Genomic DNA, 12544 nt, shown 5'->3' with positions numbered 1-12544 from the left:
GTTCATGATCTTAGCCTCAGTCAGTTCTCAGTCTTATTTTTGCTGACTGTAGAGAGCTTCTCCATCTTTGGCTACAAAGAATATAATCAATCTGATTTCAGTGTTGACCATCTGGTGATGTCCATGTGTAGAGTCTTCTCTTGTGTTGTTGGAAGAGGGTGTTTGCCATGACCAGTGCATTCTCTTGGCAAAACTCTATTAGCCTTTGCCCTGCTTCATTCTGTATTCCAAGGCCAATTTTGCCTGTTACCCCAGGTGTTTCTTGACTTCCTACTTTTGCATTCCAGTCCCCTATAATGAAAAGGACATCTTTTTTGGGTGTTAGTTCTAAAAAGTCTTGTAGGTCTGCATAGAAATATTCAACTTCAGCTTTTTCAGTGTTACTGGTTGAGACATAGACTTGGATTACTGTGATATTGAATGGTTTGCCTAGGTGTTCATAGGTGCATGGATTTATCTCTGGGGTTTCTGTTTTGCTCAATTGATCTATATTTCTGTCTTTGTGTCAGTACCATACTGTCTTAATGACTGTGGCTTTTTAATAGAGCCTGAAGTCAGGCAGGTTGATTCCTCCAGTTCCATTCTTTTCTCTCAAGATTTCTTTGGCTATTTGAGGTTAGGGTTAGGGTTTTTGTATTTCCATACAGATTGTGAAATTATTTGTTCTAGCACTGTGAAAAATACTGTTGCTAGCTTGATTGGGATTGCATTGAATCTATAGATTGCTTTGGGTTGTATACTCATTTTCACTATATTGATTCTTCCAATCCATGAACACGGTATATTTCTCCATCCATTAGTGTTGTCTTTGATTTCTTTCACCAGTGTTTTATAGTTTTCTATATGTAGGTCTTTTGTTTCTTTAGGTAGATATATTCCTAAGTTTTTATTCTTTTCGTTGCAATGGTGAATGGAATTTTTCCCTTAATTTCTCTATTTTCTCATTATTAGTGTATAGGAATGCAAGGGTTTTCTATGCATTGATTTTATGTCCTTCAGCTTTACTATATTCATTGATTAGCTCTAGTAATTTTCTGGTGGAGTCTTTAGGGTTTTCTATGTAGAGGATCATGTCATTTGCAAACAGTGAGAGTTTTACTTCTTCTTTTCCAATTTGGATTCCTTTTATTTCTTTTTCTGCTCTGATTTCTGTGGCCAAAACTTCCAAAACTGTGTTGAATAGTAATAGTGAAAGTGGGCACCCTTGTTTTGTTCCTGACTTTGTGGGAAATGCTTTCAATTTTTCAGTATTGAGGATAATGTTTGCTGTGGGTTTGTCATATATAGCTTTTATTATGTTGAGGTATGTTCCTTCTATTCTTGCTTTCTGGAGAGTTTTTATCATAAATGGATGCTGAATTTTATGAAAGGCTTTCTCTGCATCTATTGAGATAATCATATGGCTTTTATTGTTCAATTTGTTAATGTGGTGTATTACATTGATTGATTTGTGGATATTGAAAAATCTTTGCATCCCTGGGATAAAGACCACTTGGTCATGATGTATGATCTTTTTAACGTGTTGTTGCATTCTGATTGCTAGAATTTTATTAGGATTTTTGCATCTATGTTCATCAGTGATATTGGCCAGTAGTTTTCTTTTTTTGTGGCATCTTTTTCAGGTTTTGGTATTAGGGTGATGGTGGTCTCATAGAATGAGTTTGGAACTTTACCTTCCTCTGCAATTTTCTGGAAGAGTTTGAGGAGGATAGGTGTTAGGTCTTCTCTAAATTTTTGGTAGAATTCAACTGTGAAGCTGTCTGGACCGGGGCTTTTGTTTGCTGGAAGATTTCTGATTACAGTTTCAATTTCCATGCTTGTGATGTGTCTGTTAAGATTTTCTATTTCTTCCTGGATCAGTTTTGGAAAGTTGTCCTTTTCTAAGAATTTGTCCATTTCTTCCAAGTTGTCCATTTTATTGGCATATAATTGCTGATAGTAGTCTCTTATGATCCTTTGTATTTCTGTGTTGTCTGTTGTGATCTCTCCAGTTTCATTTGTAATTTTATTGATTTGATTTTTCTCCTTTTGTTTCTTGGTGAGTCTGGCTAATGGTTTGTCAATTTTATTTATCCTTTCAAAGAACCAGCTTTTGGCTTTGTTGGCTTTTGCTATGGTCCCTTGTTTCTTTTGCATTTATTTCTGCCCTAATTTTTAAGATTTATTTCCTTCTACTAACCCTGGAGTTCTTCATTTCTTCCTATTCTAGCTGCTTTAGGTGTAGAGTTAGGTTATTTATTGGACTTTTTTCTTGTTTCTTGAGGTATGCCTATATTGCTATGAACTTTCCCCTTAGCATTGCTTTTACAGTGTCCCACAGGTTTTGGGTTGTTGTGTTTTCATATTCATTTGTTTCTTTGCATATTTTGATTTCTTTTTTGATTTCTTCTGTGATTTGTTGGTTATTCAGCAGCGTGTTGTTCAACCTCCATATGTTGGAATTTTTAATAGTTTTTCTCCTGTAATTGAGGTCTAATCTTACTGTGTTGTGGTCAGAAAAGACGGTTGGAATGATTTCAATGTTTTTGAATTTACCAAGGCTAGATTTTTGGCCCAGGATGTGATTTATCCTGGAGAAGGTTCCGTGTGAGCTGAGAAAAATGTTGAAATTCATTGTTTTGGGGTGAAAAGTCCTATAGATACCAATTAGGTCTAACTGGTCTATTGTATCATTTAAAGTTTGTGTTCCCTTGTTAATCTTCTGTTTAGTTGATCTATCCATAGGTGTGATTGGGGCATTAAGGTGTCCTACTATTATTGTGTTATTGTTAATTTCTCCTTTCATACTTGTTAGCATTTGTCTTACATATGGTGGTGCTCCTATGTTGGGTGCATATATATTTATGATTGTTATATCTTCTTCTTGGATTGATCCTTTGATCATTATGTAGTGCCCTTGTCTCTTTTCACAGCCTTTGTTTTAAAGTCAATTTTATCTGATATGAGTATTGCTACTCCTGCTTTCTTTTTGTCTCTATTTGCGTGGAATATCTTTTTCCAGACCTTCACTTTCAGTCTGTATGTGTCCCTTGTTTTGATGTGGGTCTCTTGTAGACAACTATATATATAGGGATCTTTTTATCCATTCAGCCAGTCATTGTCTTTTGGTTGGGGCATTCAACCCATTTACATTTAAGGTAATTATTCATAAGCATGATTCCGTTGCCATTTACTTTATTGTTTTGGGTTCATGTTTATACACACTTTCTGTGTTTCCTGTCTAGAGAAGATCCTTTATCATTTTTTGGAGAGCTGGTTTGGTGGTGCTGAATTCTCTCAGCTTTTGCTTGTCTGTAAAGCTTTTGATTTCTCCTTCATATTTGAATGAGATCCTTGCTGAGTACAGTAATCTGGGCTGTAGATTATTTTCTTTCATCACTTTAAGTATGTCCTGCCATTCCCTCCTGGCCTGAAGAGTTTCTATCGAAAGATCAGCTGTTACTCTTATGGGAATCCCCTTGTGTGTTATTTGTGGTTTTTCCCTTGCTGCTTTTAATATTTGTTCTTTGTGTTTGATCTTTGTTAATTTGATTAATGTGTGTCTTGGGGTGTTTTGCCTTGAGTTTATCCTGTTTGGAACTGTCTGGGTTTCTTGGACTTGGATGATTATTTCCTTCCCCATTTTAGGAAAATTTTTAACTATTATCTCCTGAAGTATTTTCTCATGGTCTTTCTTTTTGTCTTCTTCTTCTGGGACTCCTGTGATTCGAATGTTGGGGCATTTAACATTGTCCCAGAGGTCTCTGAGATTGTTCTCATTTCTTTTAATTCGTTTTTCTTTTTTCCTCTCTGATTCACTTATTTCTACCATTCTATTTTCTACCTCACTGATCCTACCTTCTGCATCCATTATTCTACTATTTGTTCCCTCTAGGGTGTTTTTGATCTCATTTATTGCATTATTCAGTATATATTGACTCTTTTTTATTTCTTCTAGGTCCTTGTTAAATCTTTCTTGCATCTTCTCAATCCTTGTCTCCAGGCTATTTATCTGTGATTCCATTTTGTTTTCAAGATTTTGGATCATTTTGACTATCATTATTCGGAATTCTTTATCAGGTAGATTCCCTATCTCTTGCTCTTTTGTTTGGTTTGGTGGGCATTTATCATGTTCCTTTGCCTGCTGGGTAGTCCTCTGTCTCTTCATCTTGTTTATATTGCTGTGTTTGGGGTAGCCTTTCTGTATTCTGGCAGTTTGTGGAGTTCTCTTTATTGTGGCGTTTCCTCAGTGTGGGTGGGGTTTTACGGGTGGCTTGTCGAGGTTTCCTGGGAAGGGAAGGTTGTGTTGGTGTTCTGGTGGGTGGAGCTGGATTTCTTCTCTTGAGTGCAATGAGGTGTCCAGTAATGAGTTATGAGATGTCAGTGGGTTTGGAATGAGTTCGGGCAGCCTGTGTATTGAAGCTTAGGGCTGTGTTCCTGTGTTGCTGGAGAATTTGCATGGTATGTCTTGCTCTGGAACTTTTTGGCCCTTAGGAGGTGCTTGGTTTCAGTGTAGGTATGGAGGCATTTGATGAGCTCCTGTCAATTAATGTTCCCTGCAGTCAGGAGTTCTCTGGTGTTCTCAGGATTTGGACTTAAGCCTCCTGATTCTGATTTTCAGTCTTATTTTTAGAGTAGCCTCAAGATTTCTCCATCTATACAGCACCCTTGATAAAACATCTGGGTTGCATCTGCACGGCCTGCTAGTCCCTCTGTATTTGGGGTCCAGGAAATCAGATGACCGTAGGGTCTCCATCTGGGGCACCCTTGGCATGCCTCCCCGAATCCAGGGGGCTGCACCAGCTCCATAAACAGGGTAATTTTTTATGGGCAAAGAAGAAATTTTTGAAAACCCGTATGGGTGACCATCATGGGAAGAAGGGCTAATTCAAATTTATCCTGAAATGATGCTGCTTTTCCTTTTATTATTATAAAGCAACAGTCACATATATTAAATCATCAGAGGTCTTTAAAATCCCTGTTGTTTTAACCAAAGGTTTCTTCATCATACACAAGCACAAAATTTCAATTGCTTTGGCAGAGATAGAGTGTGCTTTATTTCAAAGCTTCAGTCAATTAAAAAATATGCCTTTTAATGTTTGTGAGACCTCATAAAATAACTTGGCTTCCCTTGGGGCTCAGCTGGTAAAGAATCTGCCTGAAATTCTGCAACTGCAGAGACACCAGTTCAATTCCTGGGTTGGGAAGATCTGCTGGAGAAATGATAGGCTACTCAATCCACTCTTCTTGGGCTTCCCTGCTGGCTCAGCTGTTAAAGAATCTGCTTGCAATGTGGGAGACCTGGGTTCAATCTATGGGTTGGGAAGACCCCCTGGAGTAGGGAAAGGCTACCCACTCCAGTATTCTGGCCTGGAGAACTCCATGGACTCTGTAGTCCATTGAACACTGAGAAGGCATTTCTGGACAAGTCAAGATGAAAAGCTGGGGTCTCGCCCTAGGACAGTGGAGCATTTCCACTTTTCCAGTGCTCAATGGGGGGAAAATATGGTATATATGAGACTTGTAATGCTATCATTTCATGAGTAGGCAATGTATTCTCTTGTCTCTTCTCTGAGTTTAGGAGCATCAAGCCAATGATTGGAGGAGGAAATATCACAGAGATCACTCATTTTATCCTGTTGGGATTCTCAGATTTTCCCAGAATCATAGTAGTGCTCTTTGTCGTGTTCCTGGTGATATACATTTTGACCCTGACTTGGAACCTGTTGCTTCTCATCTTAATAAGGATGGACTCCCACCTCCACACCCCCATGTACTTCTTTCTCAGTAACCTGTCCTTCATGGACATCTGCTATGTGACTTCCACAGCCCCAAAGATGCTCTACGAATTCTTCCAGAGGCGGCAAATTATCACCTATGTGGATTGTGTTATTCAGAATTTCATATTCTCCACCATGGGGCTGAGTGAGTCTTGCCTCATGACCGCCATGGCTTATGACCGATATGCTGCCATTTGTAACCCACTCCTCTATTCGTCAGTCATGTCGCCTGCTCTCTGCGGTCGGATGGTGCTGGGATCCTACTTGGCTGGACTCTCTGCTACTGTATTCCAGTTGTGTTTCATGCTCCAGCTCCACTTCTGTGGGCCTAATGTCATCAACCACTTCTTCTGTGACCTGCCCCAGCTGTTAGTTTTATCCTGCACTGACACTTTCTTTTTACATCTCTTAACTGTAATATTAACAATGATCTTTGGGATAGTAAATGTTTCCGTTATCATGATATCCTATATCTACATTGTCATCTCCATCATGAAGATCACGACCTCAAGCGGCAGGTCCAAGGCTTTCAACACCTGTGCTTCCCATCTGACAGCAGTTACTCTCTTTTATACCTCAGGTATGTTTGTCTATTTGAGTTACAGCTCTGGTGGTTCCTCCAGCTTTGACAGATTTGCGTCATTCTTCTACACTGTGATGATTCCCGTGTTGAATCCCTTGATATACAGTCTGAGGAACCAAGAAATCAAAGATGCCTTGAGAAGGTTGCAAAAGAAGAGTAGGTATTGCTGAGGCCACAGATTCTGAGATTTCAGATGGATTTTTCCTGTCAGAGTCACCTTACACAATAACATTCTTATGAATGAAGTATAACAAAAGACATACTGCTTTTAGACCAAGAAAGCTTAATTTGACACATAATATCCCCAAATGGATCAACAGTTGGATCATGCTACACAAACAGTATTTTTACATCCGAGGGCCTCATTACTTTCAGCCTACATGAAGAGAGGCCTCATCATTTATTGATACATCCACAAGTATTTGTGAAACACTGGAGTTTAGTGCCTTGTTGCTTCTTTTTCGATTCTGAGAGGGAGCCCTGTTCCATCTCGGGCTTCTGACCCTGAAGGAGAGACAGCTGACAGAGGCCTCAGGAGTGTGTAAACCTCGTCTCCCAGATATTCTGACACAACATAATCCGGACGTGGTGGTGGCCATTGTTTTTTCTGTGTTTCTGATGAACATGTACGCAGAGAGGGAACATACCTTTGGGCAGAAACAAGGTGTACTATTGGCCTGATTGGGCTTCCCTGGTGATTCAGCTGGTAGAGTCTGCCTGCAATGTGGGAAACCTGGGTTTGATCCCTGGGTTGAGAAGATCCCCTGAAGAAGCGAAAGGCTACCCACTCCAGTATCCTGGCCTGGAGAAGTCCATGGACTCTACAGTCCATGGGGTCGCAAAGAGTCAGACACAACTGAGCGACTTTCACTTCACTTCACTTCACTTCACTTCACTTCATTGGCCTGATTGTGCCTCCTGGAAAGACGAGCATGACATAGCTTATGTTTGTGTAAGTCCTTCTCAGGGACAATTACCTAATAGTTTGGGAGTATATCCTGGGCTCCACCACTCTAATAAGGCAGAGGTGATGTGAATTATACAGAGGAAAGGAATGAAGCATGTGTTCCCTTCAGTGCCATTTACTCATGAGTTCCATGATGTACTTTCTTGCTTGCAGTGTAGAATGGGGAGTTCTCATGGGGATGATATTAAAAATCTATGTCACAGTCAATAGAGATTTCTGATATTGTAGGACTCAAATCTCTCTCTCTCTCTCCCATTAAATTCGGAAAATTCACCCTAGATGGCAGGCTTCCCAGGTGGTGCTAGTGATAAAGAATCTGCCTGCCAATGCAGGAAATGCAAGAGACACACATGTGATCCCTGGGTTTGCAAGATCCCTTGGAGTAGGAAATGGCAACCCACTTCAGTATACTTGCCTGGAAAAATCACATGAGCAGAGGAGCCTGGTGGGCTACAGTGCATGGGACTGCAGAATCAGATGCAGCTGAGCACACCCTTGTTGGACATAGACAGTGTGATCATGCTACCAAATAATTTCTGCTATTCCAAGCATTTGAACATGTTTGATGTGATGAGAATTGTGAGAATTCATGGACATAATAAAGTTACTAAATATTTCATACTGTAGACCAAGAATGAATATGAAAAATTGGTATAAATTCTTTTCTTTTATCTGTGTTCAACATTTTATGTCCCAGAAACTTGTGGTTGTATGGTGTGTAATAATGGTTGGAGTAGAATGGTTAGAGTTACTTTAATGCTGATATTTGCCAGGAAAACTTAAGGTGCAAAAGCGGAAATAGATTGAAGATAGGCAGGGTTCTTAACTCTGGCCAATTTTCATCTGCAGTAGGAGGATGTAAATTGTGGTCCTTGTGATCTGTTTAAAAATAAGAATAAGATGTGTATTGACTGTTGACCTGCCAGATTTCCCAGACTTCAACAAAGTGATATAAAGTACATATTACTCCCTGCAATAAGAAGCTCATGCCCCACAGAGAAAGAGTAGTCCCCACTCATGGAAACTAGAAAGAGCCCGAGTGCAGCAATAAAGATCCATAATAGCCAAATACATACATTTCTAAAAAATAAATAAAAATTACAATTCAGTGAGTTTTGACAAATGTATCAGTTCAGTTCAGTTGGTCAGTCATGTCTGACTCTTTGCAACCCCATGGACTGCAGCAAGCCAGGCCTCCCTGTCCATCACCAACTCCCAGAGTTTACTCAAACTCATGTCCATTGAGTCAGTGATGCCATCCAACCATCTCATCCTCTGTCATCCCCTTCTCCTCCTGCCTTCAATCTTTCCCAGCATCAGAGTCTTTCCAAATGAGTCAGTTCTTCGCATCAGGTGGCCAAAGGACTGGAGTTTCAACTTCACTATCAGTCCTTCCAATGAATATTCAGGAGTGATTTCCTTTAGGATGGGCTGGTTGGATCTCCTTGCAGTCCAAGGGACTCTCAAGAGTCTTCTCCAACACCACAGTTCAAAGATATCAATTCTTTGGTGCTCAGTTTTCTTTATAGTCCAACTCTCACAACCATCCATGACTACTGGAAAAACCATAGCTTTGACTAGACAGACCTTTGTTGGCAAAGTAAAGTCTCTGCTTTTTAATACACTGTCCAGGTTGATCATAACTTTTCTTCCAAGGAGCAAGTGTCTTTTGATTTCATGGCTGGAGTCACCATCTGCAGTGATATTGGAGCCCCCTAAAATAAAGCCTGTCACTGTTTCCCCATCTATTTGCCATGAAGTGATGGGACAGGATGCCATAATCTTAGTTTTCTCAATGTTGAGCTTTAAGCCAACTTTTTCACTCTGTTTCACTTTTATCTTTAGTTCTTCTTCACTTTCTGCCGTAAGGGTGGTGTCATCTGTATATCTGACATTATTGATATTTCTCCTGGCAATCTTGATTCCAGCTTGTGCTTCATCCAGCCCAGCATTTCTCATGATGTGTTCTTCTGCTGCTGCTGCTGCTAAGTAGTGTCAGTTGTGTCCAACTCTGTGCACCCCCATAGATGGAAGCCCACCAGGCTCCCCCGTCCCTGGGATTCTCTGGGTGAGAACACTGGAGTGGGTTGCCATTTCCTTCTCCAATGCATGAAAGTGAAAAGTGAAGGTGAAGTCGCTCAGTTGTGTCCGACTCTTAGCGACCCCATGGACTGCAGCCTACCAGGCTCCTACATCCATGGGATTTCCCAGGCAAGAGTACTGGAGTTCTGCACATAAATTAAATAAGCAAGGTGACAACATACAGCCTTGACATACTCCTTTCCCGATTTGGAACCAGTCTCTTGTTCCATGGCCAGTTCTAACTGTTGCTTCCTGACTTGCATACAGATTTATCAAGGGGCAGGTCAGGTGGTCTGGTATTCCCATCACTTGAAGAATTTTCCACAGTTTGTTGTGATCCACATAGTCAAAGGCTTTGCCATAGGCAATAAAGCAGAAGGAGATGTTTTTCTGGAAACTCTCTTGCTTTTTCGATAATCCAACGGATGTTGACAATTTGACCTCTGGTTCCTCTGCCTTTTCTAAAACTGGAAGTTCACGGTTCATGTACTGTTGAAGCGTGGTTTGGAGAATTTTCAGCATTACTTTACTAATGTGTGAGATGAGTGCAATTGTGCAGTAGTTTGAGCATTCTTTGTCATTGCCTTTCTTTGGGATTGGAATGAAAACTGACCTTTCCCAGTCCTGTGGCCACTGCTGAGTTTTCCAGATTTGCTGGCATATCGAGTGCAGCACTTTCACAGCATCATCTTTTAGGATTTGAAATAGCTCAGCTGGAATTCCATCACCTCCACTAGCTTTGTTTTTAGTGATGCTTCCTAAGGCCCACTTGACTTTGCTTTCCAGGATGTTTGGCTCTAAGTGAGTGGTCACACCATCGTGATTATCTGGGTCGTGAAGATCTTTTTTGTATAGTTCTGTGTATTCTTGTCACCTCTTCTTAATATGTTCTGCTTCTGTTAGGTCCATACTATTTCTGTCCTTAATTGTGCCAATCTTTGCATGAAATGTTCCCTTGCTTTCTCTAATTTTCTTGAAGAGATCTCTAGTCTTTCCCATTCTATTGTTTTCCTCTATTTCTTTGCACTGATCACTGAGGAAGGCTTTCTTATCTCTCCTTGCTGTTCTTTGAAACTCTGCAGTCAAGTGAGTATATCTTTGCTTTTCTCCTTTGCCTTTCACATCTCTTCTATTTTCAGCTATTTTAAGGCCTCCTCAGAAAGCCATTTTGCCTTTTTGCATTTCTTTTTCTTAGAGATGGTCTTGATCACTGATTCCTGTACAATGTCACGAACCTCCATCCATAGTTTTTCAGACACTCTGTCTATCAGATCTAATCCCTTGAATCTATTTGTCACTTCCACTGTATAGTCATAAGGCATTTGATTTAGGTCATACCTGAATAGTTTAGTGGTTTTTGCTACTTTCTTTAACTTTAGTCTGAATTTGGCAATAAAGAGTTCATGATCTGAGCCACAGTCAGCTCCCAGTCTTGTTTTTGCTGACTGTATAGAGCTTCTCCATCTTTGGCTACAAAGAATATAATCAATCTGATTTTGGTGTCGACCATCTGGTGATGTCCGTGTGTAGAGCCTTCTCTTGTGTTGCTGGAAGAGGGTGTTTGCTATGACCAGGGCGTTCTCTTGGCAAAACTCTTATTAGTCTTTGCCCTGCTTCATTCTGTACTCCAAGGCCAAATTAGCCTGTTACCCCAGGCGTTTCTTGACTCCCTACTTTTGAATTGCAGTCCACTATAATGAAAAAAAAACCATCTTTTTTGGGTGTTAGTTCTAGAAGGTCTTGTAGGTCTGCATAGAACCGTTCAACTTCAGCTTCTTCAGCATTACTGGTTGGGGCATAGACTTGAACTACCATGATATTGAATGGTTTGCCTTGGAAACGAACAGAGATCATTCTGTCGTTTTTGAGATTGCATCCAAGTACTGCATTTCAGACTCTTTTGTTGACCATGATGTCTACTCCTTTTCTACTAGGGATTCTTTGCCACAGTAGTAGATATAATGGTCATCTGAGTTAAATTCACCTATTCCGGTCCATTTTAGATCACTGATTCCTAAAACGTCAATGTTCACTCTTGCCATCTCCTATTTTACACTTTTAATTTGCCTTGATTCATGGACCTAACCTTCCAGGTTCCTATGCAATATTGCTGTTTACAGCATTGGACTTTACTTCCATCACAAGTCATATCCAAACCTATATGTTGTTTTTGCTTTGGCTCCATCTCTTCATTCTTTCTGGAGTTGTTTCTCCACTGATCTCCAGTAGCGTATTGGCACCTACTGACCTGGGGAGTTCATCTTTCAGTGTCCTGTCCTTTGGCCTTTTCACACTGTTCATGGGATTCTCAAGGCAAGAATACTGAAGTTTGGCTTGCCATTCCCTTCTCCAGTGGACCACATTCTGTCAGACCTCTCCACCATGACCTGTCAGTCTTGGCTGGCTCCACATGGCATGGCTCATAGGTTCATTTAGGGTTAAGTTCAGGGTTAATTTCTCTCATTTTCTCAGTCTATATAAAGCTTTGTCACTTTGTTATCCCTCCGAAAATTATCTTTGATTTTATTAATTTTTCTATTGCTTTTCTTATCTTTATATAATGTATCTTGCTTTGAAAAAAATCTTGTGTGATTAAGCACACATCCACACACATGAAGAGCTACTCTATGAAATAGCTACTATTGTCAACTCCATGATAACACTGAGGCGACAGTTCTGAGGCTTAGGGAGGTTAATTTGCTGAAGATTATGAAATCCTCAAGTGGAAGAGATGATATGAACTCAGGTTTGCTGATACCAATGCTTACAGTTGCAATCACAATAATTCGTGGCCATGTCATCTATTAATTTTTTGTTCCTTATTGCATTGATTTCCTCACTTATGCATAGAATATGACATCTTGACTGCCTCATGGGGCTGCTATGATGATTGATTCAGTTAAGGCAATTGAAAAACATATATGTATGCATATATATAAAATTACGTGCTTTGTAAACAGAAAAGACAAATGTTTATTATTTTAACTCAATTTACCAACTGGTTATGTTATCTTGAGCAAATCCCTTAGCTGCACTGGCTTCAGGTCCTCACCTGGAAATTGAATGCATTGAACTAGATAATCCCTAGGTCCAGGGATCTCCAGCTCTAATGACTCCAAGTTCATTAAAAGAAGAGTTATAATCAAACAACCA

At 40.1% G+C, this 12544-nt stretch overlaps 1 protein-coding gene across 1 annotated transcript; it reads left to right on the top strand.

Moving 5' to 3' along the window:
* Nucleotides 1–5570: 5570 nt before the first annotated feature.
* On the top strand, nucleotides 5571–6549 carry LOC133261536 (olfactory receptor 5AN1-like). Its single transcript, XM_061440001.1, has one exon. The coding sequence runs from the start codon at nucleotides 5574–5576 to the stop codon at nucleotides 6510–6512; it is 939 nt and encodes a 312-aa protein (XP_061295985.1). The 5' UTR covers nucleotides 5571–5573; the 3' UTR covers nucleotides 6513–6549.
* Nucleotides 6550–12544: the final 5995 nt, after the last annotated feature.

The sequence above is a fragment of the Bos javanicus genome, chromosome 15, assembly GCF_032452875.1.
Source record: "Bos javanicus breed banteng chromosome 15, ARS-OSU_banteng_1.0, whole genome shotgun sequence".
Lineage (NCBI taxonomy): Eukaryota > Metazoa > Chordata > Mammalia > Artiodactyla > Bovidae > Bos > Bos javanicus.
Note: the sequence above shows the minus strand (reverse complement) of the source record. Positions and strands in the feature narration are given on the sequence as shown.